The 25,797-nt window shown below is 50.4% G+C and overlaps 1 protein-coding gene across 6 annotated transcripts in view; it reads left to right on the plus strand.

Moving 5' to 3' along the window:
* Positions 1–25,797, plus strand: part of MTMR1 (myotubularin related protein 1) — a 113,125-nt gene that overhangs the window by 75,726 nt on the left and 11,602 nt on the right. For all 6 annotated transcript variants that reach the window (XM_073543606.1, XM_073543607.1, XM_073543610.1 and 3 more), the window contains 2 exons: positions 806–919; positions 4,518–4,694. In XM_073543606.1, the coding sequence (XP_073399707.1) occupies positions 806–919; positions 4,518–4,694 (291 nt within the window). The remainder of the gene's footprint in view (positions 1–805; positions 920–4,517; positions 4,695–25,797) is intronic.

Genomic DNA, 25,797 nt, shown 5'->3' on the forward strand with positions numbered 1-25,797 from the left:
TCCACTTATCCTTGGCTGTAAGAGATTTATTTATTTTTTATCGACTACGTCTACTTATATATTCAGTCCTCTGCTGCTAAATCATCGCCTCATTTGTGTGACTGCTGCAGCCATCATTGGCCTTAGTGGTATGTTTTATGGCTTCAGTTGTGGGACCTTGCAAGGTATGTAGATCTCCATCTCCCTGGCCAAAAGTTCATTTTACATTTAGTACAAAAACAAATTGTAATTTTGTGATTTATAACAGACCGGTAGGGTGAGTGTACTAATTTAATCACCTTGTAGCTGATTACGTCACAAGGTTGACTGTAATGACCCCACACACATCACATGGCTGTCTGCGAGGGATTGTTCAGCTGGCATCTGTCTTCCCTGACTCCAGCATTCGGCTTAGCTGAGTGCTCCTACATCCTCCTATGAGGGAGCTGCTGCTGGACATCTCCTGGCCGAGGCTTATTTTCAGGAGAGGGATCGGCCTTGGAAATTCAGCAAGCCGAGTTTTCTCTTTCCCACATCATCTTTTGGGGGAGAATAAGGAAACCTTAACAGCTACACTTCCTTAGATCCCCTATAATGCAGTCATATTCTAGCGGTGACTACAGCCCAGTGTCTCAGAGATAGGAATCATCTCGGTGGTTCCAGGTCATTTTATCTTTACATAAAACACTTCTACTTTGTGCATCATCACTGGACTTGCCGGGTAGAAAAGATGTCTGGGTGTCCTGGTAATATGCAGCATTTCACGTGATCTTGGTGTTGATCAGAAGGGGACTGTTGCAGTAACTTTCTTCACTCTTTTTTTTAGTTTCCCGCAGCCTTTGAATTCAATGAGCTTTTCCTCATCACCATTCTGGACCATCTCTACAGCTGCTTGTTCGGCACATTTTTGCACAATAGTGAGCAGCAGAGGATGAAGGAGGTAGGTGTTTATTAGATGTAGACCTATGTGGGCATTAGACGTCATGGCTGACATAGTGATCACATTTCATCCAAGGCCTATTACTGTGGTTTGAAAACTATTGCTTTAAAAAGGCTTCAAATCGGGGTAGCAAAGCGCTGCTAATCTTGCACCAACAGCCACTTTGACAGCTCTTGTGCACCCATCCTATTCCAGTGAAGAAGCCAGGTGCCCCTCACCTTCCCACCATGCATGAGTCTGTCCTCCGTGCCCCTCACCTTCCCGCCATGCATGAGACTGACCTCCGTGCCCCTCACCTTCCCGCCATGCATGAGACTGTCCTCCGTGCCCCTCACCTTCCCACCATGCATGAGACTGCCTCCGTGCCCCTCACCTTCCCACCATGCATGAGACTGTCCTCCGTGCCCCTCACCTTCCCACCATGCATGAGACTGTCCTCCGTGCCCCTCACCTTCCCACCGTGCATGAGACTGCCTCCGTGCCCCTCACCTTCCCACCGTGCAGGAGACTGTCCTCCGTGCCCCTCACCTTCCCACCGTGCATGAGACTGTCCTCCGTGCCCCTCACCTTCCCACCATGCATGAGACTGTCCTCCGTGCCCCTCACCTTCCCGCCATGCATGAGACTGCCTCCGTGCCCCTCACCTTCCCACCATGCATGAGACTGCCTCCGTGCCCCTCACCTTCCCACCATGCATGAGACTGTCCTCCGTGCCCCTCACCTTCCCGCCATGCATGAGACTGCCTCCGTGCCCCTCACCTTCCCACCATGCATGAGACTGCCTCCGTGCCCCTCACCTTCCCACCATGCATGAGACTGTCCTCCGTGCCCCTCACCTTCCCACCATGCATGAGACTGTCCTCCGTGCCCCTCACCTTCCCACCATGCATGAGACTGTCCTCCGTGCCCCTCACCTTCCCACCATGCATGAGACTGCCCTCCATGCCCCTCACCTTCCCACCATGCATGACGCTGCTCTCCCTGCTCCTAGCATTCCCTCCATGCATGAGACTGCCCTCCGTGCCCCTCGCCTTCCCACCACGCATGAGACTGCCCTCCGTGCCCCTCGCCTTCCCACCACGCATGAGACTGCCCTCCGTGCCCCTCGCCTTCCCACCACGCATGAGACTGCCCTCCGTGCCCCTCGCCTTCCCACCACGCATGAGACTGCCCTCCGTGCCCCTCGCCTTCCCACCACGCATGAGACTGCCCTCCGTGCCCCTCGCCTTCCCACCACGCATGAGACTGCCCTCCGTGCCCCTCACCTTCCCACCGTGCAGGAGACTGTCCTCCGTGCCCCTCACCTTCCCACCGTGCATGAGACTGTCCTCCGTGCCCCTCACCTTCCCACCGTGCATGAGACTGTCCTCCGTGCCCCTCACCTTCCCGCCATGCATGAGACTGCCTCCGTGCCCCTCACCTTCCCACCATGCATGAGACTGCCTCCGTGCCCCTCACCTTCCCACCATGCATGAGACTGCCTCCGTGCCCCTCACCTTCCCACCATGCATGAGACTGTCCTCCGTGCCCCTCACCTTCCCACCGTGCATGAGACTGCCTCCGTGCCCCTCACCTTCCCACCGTGCAGGAGACTGTCCTCCGTGCCCCTCACCTTCCCACCGTGCATGAGACTGTCCTCCGTGCCCCTCACCTTCCCACCGTGCATGAGACTGTCCTCCGTGCCCCTCACCTTCCCGCCATGCATGAGACTGCCTCCGTGCCCCTCACCTTCCCACCATGCATGAGACTGCCTCCGTGCCCCTCACCTTCCCACCATGCATGAGACTGCCTCCGTGCCCCTCACCTTCCCACCATGCATGAGACTGTCCTCCGTGCCCCTCACCTTCCCACCATGCATGAGACTGTCCTCCGTGCCCCTCACCTTCCCACCATGCATGAGACTGTCCTCCGTGCCCCTCACCTTCCCACCATGCATGAGACTGCCCTCCATGCCCCTCACCTTCCCACCATGCATGACGCTGCTCTCCCTGCTCCTAGCATTCCCTCCATGCATGAGACTGCCCTCCGTGCCCCTCGCCTTCCCACCACGCATGAGACTGCCCTCCGTGCCCCTCGCCTTCCCACCACGCATGAGACTGCCCTCCGTGCCCCTCGCCTTCCCACCACGCATGAGACTGCCCTCCGTGCCCCTCGCCTTCCCACCACGCATGAGACTGCCCTCCGTGCCCCTCGCCTTCCCACCACGCATGAGACTGCCCTCCGTGCCCCTCGCCTTCCCACCACGCATGAGACTGCCCTCCGTGCCCCTCGCCTTCCCACCACGCATGAGACTGCCCTCCGTGCCCCTCGCCTTCCCACCACGCATGAGACTGCCCTCCGTGCCCCTCGCCTTCCCACCACGCATGAGACTGCCCTCCGTGCCCCTCGCCTTCCCACCACGCATGAGACTGCCCTCCGTGCCCCTCGCCTTCCCACCACGCATGAGACTGCCCTCCGTGCCCCTCGCCTTCCCACCACGCATGAGACTGCCCTCCGTGCCCCTCGCCTTCCCACCACGCATGAGACTGCCCTCCGTGCCCCTCGCCTTCCCACCACGCATGAGACTGCCCTCCGTGCCCCTCGCCTTCCCACCACGCATGAGACTGCCCTCCGTGCCCCTCGCCTTCCCACCACGCATGAGACTGCCCTCCGTGCCCCTCGCCTTCCCACCACGCATGAGACTGCCCTCCGTGCCCCTCGCCTTCCCACCACGCATGAGACTGCCCTCTGTGCCCCTCGCCTTCCCACCACGCATGAGACTGCCCTCCGTGCCCCTCGCCTTCCCACCACGCATGAGACTGCCCTCAGTGACCCTCACCTCCCGCAGTGAGAGACCCTACGTAACTTTTAGGTGATTAGGTGGAAAAATACTTAATACGCAAAATTTGTTCCCAAATATTGGTCTGTGAACACAATCTCCTGATCAAACAAGCCGACATAAATGAGGACGTTGACTGCATCATTTGTCGGCAGCACATTGTCCGCTGGAAACGGTATCCTGCTGACAATAATAAAACTTAAGGAATGACCAATGACACTAACGATCATTGACGCATGGTGACAATAATTGCTCCGGTCAACTTGCAATAAGGTCAGTTGGCGCTTGTTTTGGCAGAAAATCTGCCTGTTTTAAAGGCCGCACAGCAGTGAGATTGTAATGTCCTGCCATAAGGTCCTGTATCGATAAAGGAAGTGAGGACCCAAACTATTTGCAGTGATAAATATGATATAACTAAAACTGTGGAGTAGATGTTCACTTGATTAATTTTCTTCATTGCAGAGTGTTAGCCACTAGGGGGCACAGTAGCCTTTGTTTCTGATTTTTCAGCCTGGGCACGGTCATTATTATTCTTCACATCTTTCCTGCTGATTATATTTCCAGAATATCAGACAGGGCACTGCCTACTTGCAGCTTCACTGAGATACAATCCGTCTGTTGCATACATAAGCGATATTTTTTTTTTTAATGAAAACATGCTATTATTTTTCTGTGCATATGATCCCATTCATTGTATTGCTGGCCTTGCATTCTGAATGCCCTGTAGTGTGAACATGTGCAGTAGCGGTGTGTGATTGTTTCTTGTGTTTTCTCGTCTAGGAGGTGCAGACAAAGACCATATCGTTATGGTCTTATATTAATAGCCATGTGGATGAGTTCACCAACCCTTTCTATGTGAATTATGAGCACCATGTGCTGTATCCGGTTGCCAGTCTGAGCCACCTGGAACTGTGGGTGAATTATTACATTAGGTGGAATCCAAGGACCAGACCTCAGGTTCGTATCTCTACATCCGGCTTGCTGTACTGTATGCAAAACTTTACCACAATCTGGCTTCGTTCTTTATGGAGTGAATGTCAATTTTTCGGCTGCTCAAGGCCTCCATACAATTTTTTTCTCTTTTGTAGAATATACCAATTACACGGGAAAGGATTGGAAATTTGGGTACAGTAGCTCTGACTCTGTAATAGATGGGCCCTGCACTGTGTATTGGGGTATGATCATCCAAAAATTGCAAATTTAACCCTTTTCCACATGTAGTTCTATGAGCATGTGGTTGTGCTGGCCCATACTCGCAGACGCATGGTATTGTCTTTCCCCGTAGTTTGGGGAGATCGCACATCACATGCTTTCTAAACTCTCCCTTCCCTTGCTCTCTTAAGCCCCCCATATTTATGAGGCTAACGTCAACCAAACCCACCAATTGACAGATTTAGTCACATTCTCATGTGTATGGGGACCCACAACAGAATATGTCAGGGAGTCAAGGATGCAGCACGCCTGATTTTCATACTGCCGATCTTTTTGTTCTGTTAGCGATCAGCCTTGACCAGGAGATGTCTGATTGAGAGCATAAGATCCTTGGCTAAGTGAGCGCTCCTATAGATGCAGAGACTGTCATCTCAGGTGTATGGGAGGCTTTAAGGGCATGTCACACTAAGAGATATCGCTAGCAATATCGCTATAACTTGTGACGTTATAGCGATATTGCTAGCGATATCGCTATGTGTGATACTTACCTACAACCTGCTCCCCTGCTGGTTATCGCTGATCGCGCGAGAACGTCCAGGACTGTTTCTCGTCGTCAGCTTCCTGCGGCGCTTCCTGCTGTGACGACTAGCGACGCATGGAGCCGGGCGGGAGGACGCAGGATCGCCTGGTGTGACAGGTAAGTAGCGACCCCCGTCCCCAGCGATGTCGCTTGTGAGATCTGCCTGTGTGGCAGCTCACTAGCAACCACTTAGCGATGTACCAGCGATCCTGACCGCGTCATTTCGCTGGTCGGGATCGCTGGTACATCGCTAAGTGTGACAGTACCTTTAGTCTCTGGAGCAGGGGCGGACACTGACAGCTTGGGGCCCCAGTGCAAAGAATGTGTCTGGGCCCCCCTCCTTTTATGGCCACAAAGCTACACACATATAGCCACACACTATTACATAGTCTCCTTTATTATGTATATTGCCGTCCCTTAGACAATGTCCTCTCTTGCTATGTACAGCACCGTTCCTTACATATTGGATTATATAGAGCCCTGTTTTTTTATTACATACCGTCGTCTCTTGTTAGATATATAATGCAATGATGGCTGATGGAGCATGGAGAAAGTTTCTTTTGTAATGGAGGAGATAATGGACTGGTAGTCTGGTCTCCGGCTCCTCCATCAGCAGTCATTTTATATCTAACAAGCGAGCGGACTTTGTAATAAAAGAGGGCGCTGTTATTGGCAAAAATAACAAGAATACACTATGTAAGAGACAGCACTGTACATAACAGCAGAGGAAGCTATATAATAAGGGATGGCACCATATATAACTAGAGAGGATGGTATGTAATAAGGGACGGTGTTATACATAACAAAAGAGGAAACTATGTAACTAAGGATGGTGTTAAACATAAGTGAGTGCACTATATACTAAGGGGCTGTGCTATCTATAATAAGTGAGTACACTATGTACTAAGGGACTGTGTTAAACATAATAAGCGATAATAACATCTTCCTCCATTTCCCCGTGTTCCTAAATCCATTATAAATCCCCCTTCCTCCCTTCCCAATCCCCCACACCCCTCATTGTCCTCCTCCCCCCGCGTCCCATTATTGTCCTCACCCCCACCCCCATCATTGCCCTTTTCCCCACCTCTATCATTGCTTTCTCCCCCACCACCCCATCATTTCCCATTCCACCACCCTCATCATTGCGCTCTCTCCTATCATCCCATTATTGCCCTTTCCACCTTCATTGTCCTTTCCACACTACCACCATCATTGCCCATTCCATCATCTCCATCATTGCTTTCTCCCCCACAACCCCCATCATTGTCCTTTCCACCACTTCCATCTTTGCCTTCTTCCCCACCACCCCCAACATTGTCCTTTCCACTGCTACCATCATTGCCTTCTCCCCCACCACCCCATCATTGCCCATTTCACCACCTCCAGCATTTCCTCCTCCCCGACCACCCCCATGAGTGCCCTTTCCACCACCCCCAACATTGTCCTTTCCACCACCTCCAGCATTGCTTTCTCCCTCACCAACCCCCATCATTGCCCTCTCCATCGCCCCCATCATTGCCTTCACCCCATCATTGCCCTCTCCTCCACCGACACACACAGCACCATTCACCTCTCTGCATGTTCCCCCGCAGCGCTATGCATGCACACACACACCACCACCCATCTCTACGCACGCACGTACGTATACACACGCACTCACACACACGTACGTACACACGCACACACCACCACCTCTCCACACGCTCTCCCACAGCCTCAGCATCACAGACAGCTTCCTCTCTGGTACAGTGGCGACGGCACTGCATGATGATGTTATCCAGCCGTGCCGCTGACTGCTGTGTGAGACAGGAAGCAGGACGGATCCCTGCCATTTTCACTTGTAGGCAGCGGAGCAGCAGGGATCTCTCCCTGCCCGCTAAGCACATGTGTACAATTTGGCCAGGGGCCCCCGGAGCCTTGGGACCGGATAAACAGGCCAAATTGCCCTCATTATTAGCCACCCTGCAGGGGCCCCCGGAGCCTCTGGGCCCCGGTGCAGCCACATCGGCTGCACATGTGTTATGTCCGCCCCTGCTCTGGAGGGATCATGTTTCACATACTGGGCAGCAGATAACACAACAGTATATCAGAGCAAATAAGAAGTAATTCTAGCACAGCCTTACAGATTTTAATATTCTAGCCAAACAGGAAAAAAAGCGCTAATTCTTGGGTGCTGCCACAGAGTGACGACCAGGGTGAATTTTCTCTAGACCTTTATTTATTCATACATTCCACACCTTTCAAAGTCGGGTATACCTGATGAGCCACCCCGACTTGGCAAGATAATAAAAATGATAAATTATTACAGATGAGCTAACGTGCCATTATCTGGAGTTCATTGTGACACAAGAAGATGCCTTATTTTCCCTTCACCCATGACAGCACCACATGAGAGAGGGATCCGCCCCGCCAGGACAGGAACCTACTGAAACATAAGGGGCGGCACCTATCCCCCGCTTCAGTTGGGTTCCTGTCCTGGAAAGGAATCCCTCTGACAGCGGCGGCGCCTGTCAGGATGAAAGACCCAGGGCCGTCCCGGCGTTTAAATTACAGGGCTGACTTACCTGCGACGTCGGCAGCTGGTAGCGCAGTCCCCGGGGTGTTGCCTGATCTGGGCCCCGGGTTCGTGCGGGCACGTCCCGATGTCCTCCCTTCGGAGGTTCCTCCACGTGCTGCCCTCCCCCTGCGCGCGCGCCCGTCCTTCGTCTGCTTGCAGGGGAAGCCGGGGGCGGAGACCGGCGTCCGACGTCAGCGGCGCAGAGGATTCTGGGAGCGCGACCGCTGACGTCATCAGGACGCGACGATCGTGGCGCCGGGCGCGACGCCGGCCAGGAGAAGCGGCTGGCGGTCGCGGGGGGGAGGGGTAATGAGGGGCACTCACTTTAAAGAAGGAGCAGAAACGGCTGCAGGGGTGACAATGGCGTCTCAGGAGGATCGCTCACCGTCCCCATTGTCTCTGCCCCCATCACAAGCTTCTGGTCGCAAGAGCCGCTCGAGCGGCAAAAGCAGCAGCCGTCCAAGTCACCGATCGAGGGATTCCTCGAGGTCAAAAGAACGCAGAACGCACGCTCCTTCGCAGCCCCAGAGCCCAGTATCGGTCTTTCCTGGGTGGTGAGTGATCTCCGTGAAAGTAGACAATGTTGTAATAGGGCTTCCTATGTCTTTTCTTTTTTTAGGGAGGCAAAAAAGCTACATGCAAAAAGAAAAATAAAGTATGTGCCATATGCCACAGCCCTTTAGCAAAAGACTACCAAAAGGACTTATGTGTCAGCTGTATCCAGCGGACTATGGCTGAAGAGGCAACGAGCCTGGCAACAAACCTCAGATCAATAATTAAGTCGGAGGTACAGGGCTCACTTAAAAAATTATTAAAAAAGAAAAGTAAGAGTAGGAAAGCCTCCCCGAGTTCCTCGTCAGGCTCCTCCTCTTCGGAGTATCAAGTTGAGCACGAGTCATCTTCATCCTCAGACAGTGATACGGGGGGCAGACCTTGCTTTCCCGTAGAAGATACGGACGCCCTCCTTAAAGCCATCAGGTCCACTATGGGCCTACAGGAGGAGAAAGTAGAGAGATCACTGGAGGATGTGATGTTTGGCGGCCTACAAGAAAGGAAAAAGCGTACCTTTCCGGTCAATGACAAGATTCAGGCCCTAATCGAGAGAGAGTGGAAGAAACCGGAGAAGTCAGGTAGCCTTCCCTCCTCTTCAAAGCGAAGATACCCCTTTGAGGCTAAGGACACGGACATCTGGGACAAGGTCCCAAAGATTGACGCCGCAGTGTCTAGGTCTTCCAAGAAGTAGGCCCTGCCCCTGGAGGATTCAGGGGTTTTGAGAGATCCCTTGGATAAAAAAGCGGACTCATACCTAAGGCACACTTGGGAGGCAGCGGCAGGCGGTCTAAAACCAGCAATAGCCGGCATCTGCACAGCCCGGTCATTAATGGTCTGGTTACAACAACTGGAAGAAAAATTGGTCTCCAAAATGCCAAGGGAGAAAATTTTAGGTGAAATGTACCTACTACACGGAGCTGCCGCCTTCTTGGCAGACACCTCCGCCGACTCAATGAGGTTAACGGCAAGAGCAGCGGGGCTGTCGAACGCCGCAAGACGGGCGTTATGGCTCAAAGGCTGCCCTGGGGACATTCAGTCTAAGGCAAAATTATGCTCGTTACCATGTGATGGGCAGTTCTTGTTTGGAAAAGACCTGGATGACATCCTGGAAAAAGCCGGTGATAAAAAGAAGGGCTTCCCCAGATTCATGGGTGATCAAAGGAGACCGCCCTTTCGGAGGGGAAGGTTCAATCGAGGCCGTCCCCCGGGAGAACGGAAAAGGTGGGACGACAAGAGGAAAAAAGAACCAGGGTTTATGTTTGGGGGAAATACCTCAACCACCAAAAAATCCCCGCAATGACACCAGCACTCCTGTGGGGGGGAAGATTGAGGCTCTTTTCCCAAGAATGGGAGAAAATATCGGCCAACAATTGGATCCTGAAAATTATAAAGAATGGCCTAAAAATCCCCTTCTTCCAGTATCCAAGAGCTTCATTTGTGGTGACCCCCGTCAGGAAGGAACCAGGAGAGCAATCAGCCATAGAAACAGAAATCTTAGGACTATTGGAGAAACAAGTTCTGGTAGAGGTCCCGAAAGATCAAGAAAGAAGGGGGTTCTATTCTCCCCTCTTCCTAATAAAAAAACCCGATCTTTCCTTCAGAACGATAATAAATCTCAGGCGCCTCAATCAATGGATCAAGAACCAAACATTCAAAATGGAATCAGTGACTTCGGCCATAAGCTGTTACACCACAACTGCTTCATGGCCGTAATCGATTTGAAGGATGCCTATTACCATATCCCGATGCACCAAGAGTACCAAAAATACCTGAGGGTAGCCCTATACATCCAGGGCGACCTCAGGCATTTTCAATTTACAGCTCTTCCGTTTGGCATCTCCATAGCGCCAAGGATTTTTACAAAAGTAATAGCGGAAATGACAGCTTTCCTTCGAATCCACAATGTGATTATGGTGCCTTACTTGGACGATTTTCTGGTCATTGGCAATTCAGAACATCACTGCGCACATCAGGTAGAGAAGATAACAGAGACCCTGCAAAGACTGGGTTGGATGGTAAACTTAAAAAAATCAAAACTTCAACCCCTAAGGAAACAAACGTTTCTAGGTTTCGTCTTGGACTCCGACCGTCAAGTTTGTCTCTTGCCAGAGAAAAAACTAGAGAAGGTGAGAGAAATGACCCTTACGGCAATACAGCATCCTCACATGACCCTAAGAAGGGCAATGTCCCTGTTGGGCACGCTAACAGCCTGTATCCCAGCGGTCAACTGGGCACAGTATCATACCCGACAACTGCAGGCGGAAATCTTGTCAGCCCAGAGACGATTGAAAGGGCGTTTAGAAGGGAAGCTGGAACTTTCCGAAAGGGGGAAAAACTCTCTCACTTGGTGGCTAGACGACACAAATTTAACAGGGGGAACTTTGTGGCACAGGCCCGTGTCCGATGTAATATTGACGGACGCAAGCTCCTCTGGATGGGGGGCACACCTGAGAGAACATATGGCCCAAGGGTCCTGGGGTCACATAGAGCAGAAAGCTTCATCCAACATAAGAGAGTTGAGAGCGATAAACAGGGCCCTAGAGGCATTCATTCCCAGGTTACGGGGTCAAAACGTCCGAATTATGTCAGACAACAGGGTGGCAGTGGCGTATGTCAACCACCAGGGAGGGACAAGGTCAAACTCCCTAATGGACGAAGCCAAAAGAATCTTCCTCAAAGCAGAGCAACACCTAACCTCCCTAACAGCCCTGCATATCAAAGGGACAGAAAATGTTCAAGCCGACTTTCTAAGCCGCAACAAGTTAAAACAGGGAGAGTGGGCCTTAAATCGTGTAATATTCCAGAAGATAGTACAGTTATGGGGACAGCCAGTAATCGACCTCTTTGCCACCAAAAGCAACCGGCAAGTGAGAAGGTTCTGCTCATTAAACCCAGGGGAAAACCCGTGTGCAGTGGACGCTCTACAAATCCCGTGGCTGTTCAAGCTGAGCTATGCCTTTCCCCCAGTAGCGTTAATCCCGGCAGTAGTAAAAAAGATAAGAGACGAGCAAGCCAGAGTAATCCTCATAGCCCCGTTCTGGCCAAAAAGACCGTGGTTTTCTCTACTACAAATGATGTCTCTCTCGGACCCGTGGGTACTGCCAGAGATTCCAGATTTGTTAGCTCAGGGGCCGATATTCCACAAACAAGTCAAGGGGCTCCATCTGACGGCGTGGAATTTGAGAGGTCACTTTTGAGAGATAAAGGGTTTTCCCCGGGGTTGGTGACTACTCTAATGAATAGAAGAAAACCAATAACAACCAACATATATGACAGAACGTGGAAAAAATTCCTACAATTCCTGGGAAAACCGTTAGGTCAAGAACCCCCAATCGAGTCCATCTTGGAGTTCTTGCAGGCAGGCCTACAGCTAGGCCTGGCGGTTAATACCCTCAAAGTACAGGTTTCAGTGCTGGGTGCATTATACAATTGCAATATAGCGGCAAACAGATGGGTAGCCAGGTTTATAAAATCTTGCCACAGATCTAGGCCAGTTTCCTTACCGAAAATAGCTCCATGGGATCTAAATCTGGTGCTGGAAGCCCTCACGAAGGAGCCGTTTGAACCCATACAGCAGATTTCAACTAAAAATCTCACTCTAAAAACCATCATTTTGGTAGCTCTAACGTCGGCACGTAGAGTTAGTGACTTACAGGCCCTTTCAGTCAACCCACCATATACCCAGATATACCAGGATAGGGTGGTTATGAGAACAGACCCTGCTTACTTGCCGAAAGTAGTAACTAACTTTCACCGAAACCAAGAGATTGTCCTCCCTTCCTTTTGCGAGAATCCGAAAAACCCAGGGGAGGAAAAGTTTCATAGCCTAGATGTTAAAAGAACCCTAGTAGAGTATATGTCTATAACCAGCCAGTGGAGGAGGTCCCAGTCCCTATTTGTAGCCTTCCAGGGTGCTAGGAAAGGTTATGGAGTGTCAAAGGGGACTATTGCCCGATGGATTAGGGAGGCCATTAGTGTAGCCTATTCAGCTAGTGGCGTCCCGGTTCCTGACGGCATCAAGGCTCATTCCACCAGAGCCGTGGCGACCTCCTGGGCTGAGAAAGCAGAGGTATCAATAGAGCAAATTTGTAAGGCCGCTACCTGGGCCTCACCCTCAACTTTCTTTAGACACTATAGACTAAATCTGTCCTCCTCTGCTGACTTGACCTTTGGTAGAAGGGTGCTGCAAGCGGTGGTCCCTCCCTAAGGTGTTCGAAGTCTCCAGAATCTCTCATGTGGTGCTGTCATGGGTGAAGGGAAAACCACCATGGTTACTTACCGGTAGCCGGTTTTTCCGGAACCCATGACAGCACCCGTATATTTCCCCCCCTTTTTCACCGTTTGGGTGTGCACAATAGTCGGGTGTATTTGTGTGATGTGGTGTTGGATAAATATGTAACTAACCGGGAAGTCCTCTCAAATGCTCTGTAATCCAACTGAAGCGGGGGAGAGGTGCCGCCCCTTATGTTTCAGTAGGTTCCTGTCCTGGCGGGGCGGATCCCTCTCTCATGTGGTGCTGTCATGGGTTCCGGAAAAACCGGCTACCGGTAAGTAACCATGGTGGTTTTTGAAAACACCTGAAGTCAACATTTTTTCCAAGCTTGTAAAATAAGTTTGGCAGTTTTGGGCAAAAAAAAATTAATTTTCCAATTGGTCTTCATTAAAAAATGTGGCACCATTTACTTTTACAGGCACTCTTGTTTTCTGCAGATTGCTGACTGCTGAATGAGTTCACGGTTAATCCATCAGTGAGCATCTTTTGACAAAAATGTTTGTAACTCTTTTATCTGTCTTTTTCATGGGGCTCCTCTCAGCTGGTTTATGACCACCAATTTCAGCTCAACTTTGATGCCGTCGATACAGCGGAGTCTAGAATGAAGTCTCCGGTGAGAACGAGCACACTGACAGATTCTTAGATCACTCTTTCTGCAGCCAGCAATGGAAGGTTTTCAGCATTTCACCTCTAATTCTAATGATGCCCAATTGCAAAAATGATTTAGCCCAAAGTGCATGCATTTAAGAGAAAAAAAGCCCCCTAAAGTGTCCACACCCTATAAAGCCAGTTTGTGTGTTTTTTTTCTTGGCAATTTGTCACAGAATACTTTTTATCTCTAAAACCAAAAATATGCTCTCTTCTGGCTTTGTTGTGGTCATCTCTAGACCCACAAATGTTGACCATTGGGATAATCTGTTGGCAGAGTGATTTTCAGGGCGTATAATGGTCTGCTAATGCAGATGTGGTATTTAAACGCGATAACTTTGGATTAGCTATGGAACGTGGGGACACAGGAATATTGGTGGTTGAATTTGGGCTTTTGTAGATATTTCATCAATATACAGCCCTTTCCATCTGTTCGGGCAGCACTCGAGTCCTGGGTTTAAATCCCACCGAAGGCGACCTCTGCAAGGAGTTTGTATGTTCTCCCCATGCACTGCTAACGTGAGGAGCCAAGGCCCAGTTAAAAGGGCAGGGAATGGTCAAATCACTTTGTGCATCAGCTAGTGTAAGAATCACTGCGGCCATCTTAGGCGAAAGACGAGGGGCCCAGGAATCTGGCCCAAAACAAAAAGGGGGTCACCGGGGTACTATGTGTTACCTTGATAATGTTATATCATAAACAACTGGAGAGTTACTTTATGGGCTATAACATGGGGGAGGGGGAGCTTGTTTCTTACTGCAAACTCCTTTATTTTTTTACAAATTTTGCACAAATCAATAGTGCAAGCAAACATATAAAACACTTAAGCTATCTTAACAGAGAAATCTGCTTTTTCTCTCGACCTATGGGCCTTATTTTTCCCCCCTCCCCCACCTGCTGAATTCATCACCCGCTGAAAAAAGCAGCTCATATCCGTCTTACAGAAAGCAGGACGGACTGTCAGGACAGTGAGATTACGTGGTTTATTAACCTCTATGGAAAAGGTCAGTAGGAGGAGAAGTGAGGAGTACTCGGCACACTGAGAGACCAGATAGTCAGACATAAATTGTTGTAACTTTCAGCAAATGTATTTCACTTCAGAGCTGGATTCGCAGCCACACAGCTCAGTACTGCTGTATAATGCTGTCCATGTTGCTGCTGCTGCTTTTTGTCTGTGCTACAGAGAAATACAATCAGAAATCCATCTCTTTGGATATTGTGTATAGGAGACATCATGGCTGCTAGTCTCCACCATTAGGTGAGAAACAATTGAAAACTAGAGGGAGAATCTGCAGAGGGGAAGACTGAAGGGTTACAAGTCATACACTGGCCAGAAATGGTGTTATACCTCATGTATGCACAAAGTATTAGCAAAAAGATTTGTGCTACCCAATTCCAATCTCTTGGTCCAGTCCTCTATTCCAGCTGGACTTCACTGAGCCGCATCTTCTGGTGCCTCTGTCCTTTCCACGGCCTGCGACGTACTGTGCCTGCTGCAATAGAGCCCCAGACCACAGGTCAGAACACTCATGACACTTACTCTGAAAAATTGCCAGAGTACGGTATAGAAATCAGAAGTTTCAACTTCCTTTCAGTTTACAATTTTTTTCATGGCATTACATCCCTCCCAGTAATACATGCTGGACGTGAGTTCTCTGTGCTCTAGATGCTGATGTCTTCACTAATTCTCATATATCAGCACGGCTTCATTCCTGTACTGGCTTCGTCTTAAGCCCATAAGGAATCTCTTCTATTTTGTGCTGACACAGTGACTATGTGTAACAGTCCCCCTGCCCACAGAGTCTGCCTCAGGTACTCTACTTTTTCAGTACACAATTACAGCCTATGTGACTGTACCTCACTCACAATTTCTCCTAAGGGCTCCCGCCATTGTGCTTTCCTCAGTTTCTACACTCCGATAAAGCATAACCTATGTGATCTACTCTCTCCGAAGTCTTTGGGTGCCTTTACCCTGCACAATTATCAGGAACAAGTGTTTTTAAACAGGCTGACCATTACCCGACAAGTGAGCAAAATGCATACTTGTTTGAGTAAGATTATTTTCTCCTACGCCTCATTGGGGGACACAGACATTGGGTGTTATGCTGCTTGCCACTAGGAGGACACTAAGTGAACACAGAAAAAAAGTTAACTCCTCCCCTGCAGTATACACCCTCTAGCTGGCTAGGAATTCCCCAGTTCTTGCCTAGTGTCTGTAGGAGGCACTTGGGTCTGGCTTCAGACCCCAACGTTTTTATTTTCATTTTTGAATTTTCTGTAAATTTTTATTTTTTAATGGAGTGAAGGGGGCGACTGTTCCTTTCAACGGCCTGCTCTCCCCCAAACCAACAACAGGTGAGCACGCGGAGTATATCTCCCCGTACACTTTCCTGCGACGACTGGGGCATACCTGATTCTTCTGGGCGACGGTTCCTTTACGGTCCCGGTCTCCCCGCACGGATACGACGGCAAGCACACGGAGTGCAGGGAGAAGACTTTGGAAGCGCTTTCGGATGCCCTGAATCAGCCCCATGGCCTCTCCATCCCCCTGCCCATAGGGAGGATCGATTGAGGTATACCCCTTTTAACAACTCCTCCGGCTCTGCTACATCGCCCGGGCCCTTTTTTACCTCAGAATCTGTGATGGCTCCTGGACAGCGCAGCCGGCGTGAGCACCGGATTGAAGGTATGGGGTCAGGTCCTGGTCCCTGGGAGAAGCGTTGACTTAGTCTCAGCGGCGGTATACCGCTGCCCTGTCGCGGCTCCCCCTTTCACCCGGCGCTCGCCGCGGGTAGGCCCAAAAATTTAGTCCCCGGCTTTTCGGCCTACTAGGCCGCAATTTACATAGCGCTGCCCACCGTTAGCGCCACCGCCCACGTCTTTGGTGCTTTCTCGCTCTGTACGAGAGGCGCCCTGCTAGTCTCGGGGGGCCATGTCCTTAACCCCTTCTCTGCACCTCGGGCTCTGTGACGTCTGCGGGGGTGCGCGCACGGACAGACCGCACCTGGTGACGCTACAGAGCCACCGCTATTCCTCCCAGGGACACAGCATCAGGACCGCGGGTAAGCTGCATCTGCCCTCAGATAAAGGCTTAACCCCTTCTCTGCACATTCCCTGCAGTTGCAGCCCAGGCTCTGCTTGTAACCCTTTCAAGGGCACTCTGTCTCAATCTAAAGAGACAAAATGGGGGCTACTAAGAAGCACACTGCGTTCTTTACCTCTTGTACCACCTGCAAGACTGCCTTGCCCAGTGCTCAGACTAATCCGCTATGCACGGATTGCGACCCGGCTTGTGCTAAAACGCCATCCTCCGCCGCTGCAAGGTGCTCCCTGTGTTTAGTCCCCCTAAGTGGGCTGCGTCCTTGTCACGGTCTGTGGAGTCACTGACTAAGGCTATAGACTCCCTCCGGGAATCCTCTTTAAGTCAGAATGTGTCTTTATCGCCCGAGGAGGGCTTTGGCGACGGCCGGGAACCGTCCACCAGCAGGGGCCGTACTCGTTCAAGGGATCCTCAGGTCTCTAGAAAGCGGACCCATGACGCGTCCCCTAGTCATGCTCGCACGTCAGCATTGGCGAGTTCTGTCTCTCGCTCTGCCTCTCCTAATGTTCGTAGAGGAACATGACTCTGAATTCGAGTCTGACATGTCAGTCCCTCAGAATTCCCCCAATGTCCATGAGTCGCTTGATTCTCATACAGAGTCAGTCGACAAGTTTCTTACGATGGACAAGAAGAATATTCCCGCTCCGTAACACGTTATCTCCTTTAAGGAGTCTAAACGCGTACGCAGGGTATTTGCCAGCCATCCGGAGTTTAAGGACATTGTCCAGAAACATAGGAACTGATCACAAAAACGGTTCATAGGGCAAAAGCCTATCAAGGCTAAATACCCCTTTACTCCAGATCTAATGAAGGATTGGTTACAGTCCCCCTCGGTGGATCCTCCTGTATCGTGTTTTGCTTCTAAAACGCTTTGATCCGTTTCTGAGGGCTCTTCAGTCAGAAACCCCTCATATCGTCAAATTGGCTACCTCGCTCGTTCAGTTTTTGAAGCTTCAGGAGCGGCACTTTGCCCATCTTTCGCAGCGACTTGAGTAGCTAAGGCAATGGCCACTTGGGCAGAAGTCTTAATTACTGCCTTCCAAGGTAGCAATCTTCCTTCGAAGACAACCAGTGTCGCCAAGCAGATAATTCACGCAGGGGATTTTTGTAGTGGACGACCCTTTCGATGCCGCTAATTGCGCTGCTTAGGCAGCCGCTAATGCAGTCTCCATTAGAAGAGCCCTATGGCTACGCGACTGGCGGGCAGACTCCACCTCCAAGAGATCAATGACTTCTCTGCCCTACCAAACTGGTCGCCTATTTGGAGAAAAACTAGACCAGCTCATTTCTGACACTTCCGGGGGGAAAAGTAAGTTTCTTCCCCCAACAAAGGGCTGTCTGGCCGTTTTTCGGAATCAACAGCCGACTCTTTTTCGACCTTTTCGCAACAGCTCCAGCTGGTCCTCTACAAACTTCTCTTCTGGATCAGGTCGGTCCCCGCGTGGAGACAGAAGTTCCCAGGTCTGTTACAGACCTAACCGCTCTTGGAAACCCAAGCCAAGATCATCTGGATCTAGGGGAGCCGATCCCATAGATCCTCTACTCACTGACTTGTGGTATCCGGCAGACACCAACAAATTAGGCGGCCGTCTGCTGTCACAGTCACAGCCTTCCTTCAGGCCGTTCATGTGTCGCAAAGGGACGGAGTCATCCTTCCGGTCCCTCAAGACGAATGGTTCAGCGGTTTTTATTCAAACCTTTTTTGTAGTTCTAAAGAAGAAAGGAACGATGCGGCCCATACTAGACCTCAAGCTGTTATATCTGTTACGGCGATTCCAAATGGAATTCCTCTCATCGGTTGTCACCTCCATGTAAAAAGGGAGAGTCCTTAGCATCCATCGGTATCAAGGATGCTTACCTTCACATCCCGATTTGCCCGTCTCACTAGCATTTCCCGCGTTTTGCAATTCAAGAGGAACACTTCCAGTTTGTTTCCTTGCCATTCGGACTCGCCACCGCCCCCAGGGTCTTTACCAAGGTCATGGCGGCAGTCATGGCCATTCTTCACGCTCGGGGACTGGTGGTATTGCTGTATCTGGACGATCTGCTGATCCAGGTTTCATCCCTTCCAGCCTGCAAGGGATCCGTGGAAATCGCAGTGCATACACTTTCTCGCCTGGGTCGGAAGATAAACTTCGGAAAGTCTTCCCTAACACCGGTCAAGCAGATTTCCGTTTTGGAAATCATCTTGGACATTTCCCGCGGGTTGGTCATTCTCCCTCCAGAAAAGGCCCGAGCCTTACAACAGGCAGCGCAGACTCTTTCCCGAACGGTTTCTCACTCCATGCATTTCAGCATGATAGTTCTCAGAAGGATGGTGACAGCGATGGAAGCGGTCCCATTCGCAGAGTTTCAGTTCTGCCTTTTGCAACACGCGTTGCTGTTAACTTGCGACAAGAAGCCGTTCTCCCTGGACCGTCGGTTCCTTCTGTCCCTGTGGGTCAAACAAGCCCCCAAGCGGTGGACACTGAAATCCTCCCTGAATCAAGGGAGTCCTTTCTCCCGGTACGATGGGCGGTGGTGACCACCGACACCAGTCTTCTGGGCTGGTGTGCGGTTTTTTCGTCACCACACGGCACAGTGTCGTTGGTTAATTCGAGAGTCACGTCTCCCCATTAACATCTTGGACATTCGATCGATCAGATTAGCCCTACTGAGTTTCCACCATCTCCTCGCAGGTCACCTTATCAGGATCCAATCTGACAACGCCATGGCTGTGGCGTATATCAACCGTCAGGGGGGTAGTCGGAGCAGGATGGCCATGCACGAAGTGAGTCACATCCTCCATTGAGCCGAGACCAACCATTCGCCCATCTCAGCAATCCACACCCCGGGTGTAGACAATTGGGCGGTGGATTTTCTCACTTGCCAAGGCCTTGCCTCAGGAGAGTGGTCGCTTCATCCTGAAGTTTTTTTTGCAGATTTGCCATCGCTGGGAGACTCTGGATGTGGATCTTATGGCCTCAAGACTAAACAACATGGTTCCTCGATTCATTGCCCAATCGCGTAATCCATGCGCCATCGGAGCGGGCGCCCTAGTTCTGCCGTGGCACTGGTTCCGGCTCCCGTACATTTTTCCCCTCTTCCCTTGCTCCCGAGGTTCATCAAGAAAATCAGAGCAGAGGGAGTACCAGTGATCCTAGTCGTGCCAGATTGGTCGCGCCGGACATGGTACGCAGAACTAGTACAACTAGTCTCCAACGTTCACTGGCGACTTCCAGATCGCATGGATCTACTCTCACAGGGCCCGATTTACCACCAGAACTCCAGGGCCCTGTCTTTGACGGCGTGGCCGTTGAATCCTGGTTGTTAGCACAGGCTGGTTTTTTTTTGTTTTTTTTTCTCATGGCGGGATCTCCACTATGATTAGTTCTAGGAAGCCCATGTCCATACACATTTATCACCGCACCTGGAAAACCTTCTTCTCGTGGTGCAAGGACAATGGTTCATCCCCTCTGGTGTTTTCCATTCCTTCCATATTGGAATTCCTGCAATCCGGATTAAGGTCAGGCCTCGCGCTTGGCTCACTCAAAGGCCAGATTTTCAGCCTTGTCGGTTCTATTCCAACGCAAACTGCCACCAACCTATAGGTGTAGCCGTTCATTCAGGGAGTTTCCCATGTGGCGCCTCTCTATATAAAGGGCCATTGGAATCATGGGACCTTAACTTGACTCTCGGAGCCTTACAGGAGACTCCTTTCGAACCACTGCAGGAAGTACCACTAGCTGTTGTCTCTTGGGGGGTGGTTTTTCTAGTGGCAATTAAGTCAATCAGACGAGATTCGGGATTGGCGGCCCTGTCCTGCCGTCCTCCGTTCCTGAATTTTCATCAGGACAAGGCAGTTCTCAGGACGTCCCCGTCTTTCCTGCCCAAAGTCGTGTCTTCCTTTCATCTCAATGAGGAAATTGTTTTGCCTTTCTTCTGTCCAGCACCAGTCCATTGCATTGAGAGGGCCCTCCAGACCCTGGATGTGGTTAGGGCTCTGAGACTGTGCATCTCGCGGACGGGCCCTTCCACAAGTCAGATGCCCTGTTCGTAATTCCACAGGGGCATAGAAAGGGTCTAGCCGCTTCAAAAACCACGCTAGCCAGGTGGATTCGCTTGGCTATTCAGGAATCCTATCGTGTCAGGGACACACCTGTCCCAGCAGGGATTAAGGCGCATTCTACCCGCTCAGTGGGCGCCTCTTAGGCCATTCGGCACCAGGCGTCGGCAGAACAGGTCTGCAAGGCTGCGACTTGGTCCAGCTTTCATACCTTTACAAAACATTACCAAATTCATTCTCAGGCCTGTCTGCAAGGCTGCGACTTGGTCCAGCCTGCATACCTTTACAAAACATTACCAAATTAATTCTCAGGCCTCTGCGGATGCAGCTCTTGGCAGACACATCCTGCAATCGGCAGTACCACAGCGCTGAGTCAGTGGTACATGGGGTATTAGCAGTTGTATGCTCCCCACCCAGGGACTGCTTTAGAACGTCCCACTGTCTGTGTCCCCCAATGAGGCGTAGAAATAGGGATTTTTGTGTACTCACCGTAAAATCCTTTTCTCTGAGCCAGTCTTTGGGGGACACAGCACTCACCCTGTTTAGCCTATTGGCTCACTGTAGCATTCTTAGGTTTTGACAGAGTTATGGCTTTTGTCATATGTGCTGCCGAAAACCGTAACCGCCTATGTGAGCATAACAATCCTACTGATCATTCTACATGCGTCGTAAGAGTGGTTGGCCTGTCTAAACAGGCTATTAAACGACCACCGATTTGACAAATATTTATAGGAGAGTTGCGGCTATTAAACCTCGCAGATGGTGCAGTATATAGGAGCCCTTAGAGTGTGAATGGGAGCGGAGGGGCATCTGTCATATACATCCTCCTCCTCCCTGCTGCTGTCTCTAACATTGAGAAAAGGGAGGGATGAAGCCGAGGGTGGATACAGGTCAGGCAGCAGGACAGCCAGCTATGTAAAGGAACTTTCTAAACACTCTAAAACAGCATACGGTAGGCTTATTTCTTTTTTCTTAAGAAAAGAATGCTTAGAAAATGGTTCCAAATTCCATTTAGGAAGAATTTGAACAGTAAGAGATTTCCTTTTCTGTCCTTTTAATATCTACACTATTTTTAATGAATACACAGTACGTCACTTTAATTTACACCACTAGCGATTTTCTTGGTGCCTGTGGATGTTGCTATTTTTTTTTTAACTTTTTTTTTTTGTGTACATTTTTTTTCAGCTGGGAAATGGAAGGATCTTAAAAGTGAATAGCCACTGTCTGACCAGTATAGTAACGGCATTGGAATAATCGAATAATAATAATGCGTGGCATGGTGATCTGCGTTGTGATTCACGGCTCATTGCCTGCAGTATGTCATCCGTGCTGGGTGTGCAGAGAACAAAGCCTGGGCATATAAAGGGGGTTTAGTGGATTACAATGTTTGCTTCCCTGGGAAACGAAGTTTAAAAGACGTAAAAGCCCTTGTAGATGGAGACCCTTGTAGACTCAGGTGCAGAGCATGGAGATGTATCATCCACCGGACGAGTGTGGAGTCCTCCTAGTAGTATGCCCGTCTGATCTGATTGACCAGTTTGGAGATTGTCTTAACTTTTATTTTAGTATTTTTTTAACTACTCAGAATGGTGTAAAATGATAAAAGTGATACTCTCTGTCCCCACACCAGTATCTTAGCTTCCCACTCTGTGGAGTTTGATGGCTGCATCCATTCAATGGCTGAAGTAATGACACATTTATCACCTTTTTACTTATCGTACTTTTTTTTTTTTTTTTTTTTTTTTAAACTTGGGTCTTTTTTTTATTTTATCATTTTTATTATTTCTTCTTGATAAGTATGTGTATTCCAAAAGATTGTGTTTTCCCTACACTAACATAGATCCAAAAGGTCCGTTTTTCAGGATATGCAGGGGCTTAAGGAGCTACAAATCTTCCACATACTACTTAGTTGGGACCAAAGGAGGAGAGGCGCAGTGAGTTGGGATTGCTTGGTAATGAAAATAAGTGATCAATAGCTCAACCTAATTGGTAATATTGAAGGGTTAAACCCTTGAAAAAGCCCCACGGGATCCTGGAGGTAGAGGTCACATCAGCAGCAGAGTAAGGGTCCATTTATACAAACTGATCGGCAGCACTAAATGACTGCTGATTGGTGAACCTTTACTGATCTATCATTTTATAGCTGGTTTACAAAGGCAGACTGCAGTAAAAACCGCGCATCAAGCGACCTGTAATGGATCACTCAGTGGGTGTAAGCTGGCATGGTTCTCAGCAGTGCGAGTCCTGTTTACACAGGAAACAAATGTAAGTACCAGAATGAAATATTGTAAAGTGGGAAGGGGTTAAAGGGAATCTATCAGCAGGTTTTCTATTTAATCTGAGAGCAGCATAATGTAGGAGCAGAGACTCTATTTCCAGGGATGTGTCACTTATTAGGCTGTTTGCTGCAGTTTCAGTATAATCAGTGTTTTATCAGCAAGAGATTATCACTGCAAGACTAGGTGTCGCTTGTCAGGCAGTCCAACTAATCTGTGTAACCCGCCCCCACCACTGATTGGTAGCTTGACAATTTTAACAGGAAGCTGACAATAGTGTGGGCGGGATTATACCCAACTCTGCAGTCATAGTACTGCTACATCTACCGCGGAGAAAACAAGGATTCTACCAAAACTGCACCAAGCAGCCCAGTAAGTGACACATCACTGGAATCGGGGTCTCTGCCCCTACCTCAGGCTGCTTTCAGATTACATAGCAAATACCTGCTCACAGATTCCCAGAGTGTCTTCTATTAGAAACCTAAGCACATTACGGCCTCGTTTCCCCAGATGAAAATTGATTTTTACTCCAGTTGTAAATTGGGGAAGTATTCGGCAACACTATATGACAAGTGTAATATTCTGATTAGTCTGCATACTAAGGCTCATTAGTTTGGCGGTATTGTTTAGGCAGATGTTACTTAATAGTACATAGATCTGATGGAGCTTAGCATGGCGGATCCGTAGGTCTCTGCAGTGCATTGCTAATTGTCTGCCATTCCTGCTTCCCTAATAGCTAAATGCCGCCTTTCACTGCCAGTACGTTTAATGGTCAGGGCTGTCTTACAGAAGTCAGGCAGAGAGCTTTTTAGTTTTATGATGAAGAGAAACACAGGAGAAAACGAACCGCAGGATAAAAAAAAAAGTCTTGAAGGAAATGTATTTTTGCAGATAAATGGGAATAAATGGTGGTCTGATTTGCCAGAGATCACACCGTGGTATTAAAAGACATTTGTTTTTCTAGCGAGACTCCCTGTTGTAGCAGAAGATTAAAAAAAAAAAAAAAAATACAGACTCATTCAGCAAGAACAAATAGATTCATCACTTAACAGTCTTGAAGGTAATGTGTGTCCTTGAGTGAGTGGCGCTCCGTGCATTATCCAGCCAGACACTTTGTAAATAGAAGTAGCCTTTGTGCAGGAGACCTTGCTGAGCCCATTTCTTACCCCCATCCTCCACATGTCGAACCCATCCCTTACCTCTATCCTTCACATGCCGAGCCCATCTCTTACCCCTATCCTCCACATGCCGAACCCATCCCTTACCCCTATCCTCCACATGCCGAACTCATCCCTTACCTTTATCCTCCACATGCCGAACCCCTTACCCCTATCCTCCACAATGCGAACCCATCTCTTGCCCCTATCCTCCACATGCCGAACCCATCCCTTACCCCTATCCTCCACATGCCGAACCCATCCCTTACCCCTATCCTCCACATGCTGAACTCATCCCTTACCCCTATCCTCCACATGCCGAACCCATCCCTTACCCCCATCCTCCACATGCCGAATGCATCTCTTACCCCCATCCTCCACATGCCAAACCCATCTCTCACCCCCATCCTCCACAAGCCGAGCCCATATTTAACCCCCATCCTCCACATGCCGAGCCATTCTCTTACCCCCATCCTCCACATGCCGAGCCCATCTCTTACCCCCATCCTCCACACGCCGAACCCATCCTCCACATGCCGAACCCATCCCTTAACCCTATCCTCCACATGCCGAACCCATCCCTTACCCCCATCCTCCACACGCCGAACCCATCTCTTACCCCCATCCTCCACATGCCGAACCCATCCCTTACCCCCATCCTCCACACGCCGAACCCATCCTCCACATGCCGAACCCATCCCTTAACCCTATCCTCCACATGCCGAACCCATCCCTTACCCCCATCCTCCACACGCCGAACCCATCTCTTACCCCCATCCTCCACATGCCGAACCCATCCCTTACCCCCATCCTCCACACACCGAGCCTATATTTAACCCCCATCCTCCACACGCTGAGCCCATCTCTTACCCCCATCCTCCACACGCCAAGCCCATCTCTTACCTCCATCCTCCACACGCCGAACCCATCTCTTACCTCCATCCTCCACACGCCGAGCCCATATTTAACCGCCATCCTCCACACGCCGAACCCATCTCTTACCCCCATCCCCCACTCGCCGAACCCATCCCTTAACCCTATCCTCCACATGCCGAACCCATCCCTTAACCCTATCCTCCACATGCCGAACCCATCCCTTACCCCGCTCCTCCACATTCCGAACCCATCTCTTACCCCCATCCTCCACACGCCGAACCCATCTCTTACCCCCATCCTCCACATGCCGAACCCATCCCTTACCCCCATCCTCCACACGCCGAGCCTATATTTAACCCCCATCCTCCACACGCTGAGCCCATCTCTTACCCCCATCCTCCAAATGCCGAACCCATCCCTTAACCCTATCCTCCAAATGCCGAACCCATCCCTTACTCCCATCCTCCACATGCCGAATGCATCTCTTACCCCCATCCTCCACATGCCAAACCCATCTCTCACCCCCATCCTCCACACGCCGAACCCATCTCTCACCCCCATCCTCCACACGCCGAACCCATCTCTTACCCCCATCCCCCACACGCCGAACCCACCCCTTACCCCCATCTGCCGAACCCACCCCTTACCCCCATCCGCCGAACCCACCCCTTACCCCCATCCTCCGAACCCACCCCTTACCCCCATCCTCCACACGCCGAACCCATCTCTTACCCCCATCCTCCACACGCCAATCCCATCTCTTACCCCCATCCTCCACACGCCAAGCCCATCTCTTGCCTCCATCCTCCACACGCCGAGCCCATATTTAACCCCCATCCTCCACAC

This window comes from Dendrobates tinctorius, unplaced genomic scaffold, assembly GCF_039654945.1.
Source record: "Dendrobates tinctorius isolate UK_male_01 unplaced genomic scaffold, ASM3965494v1 ptg000133l, whole genome shotgun sequence".
Lineage (NCBI taxonomy): Eukaryota > Metazoa > Chordata > Amphibia > Anura > Dendrobatidae > Dendrobates > Dendrobates tinctorius.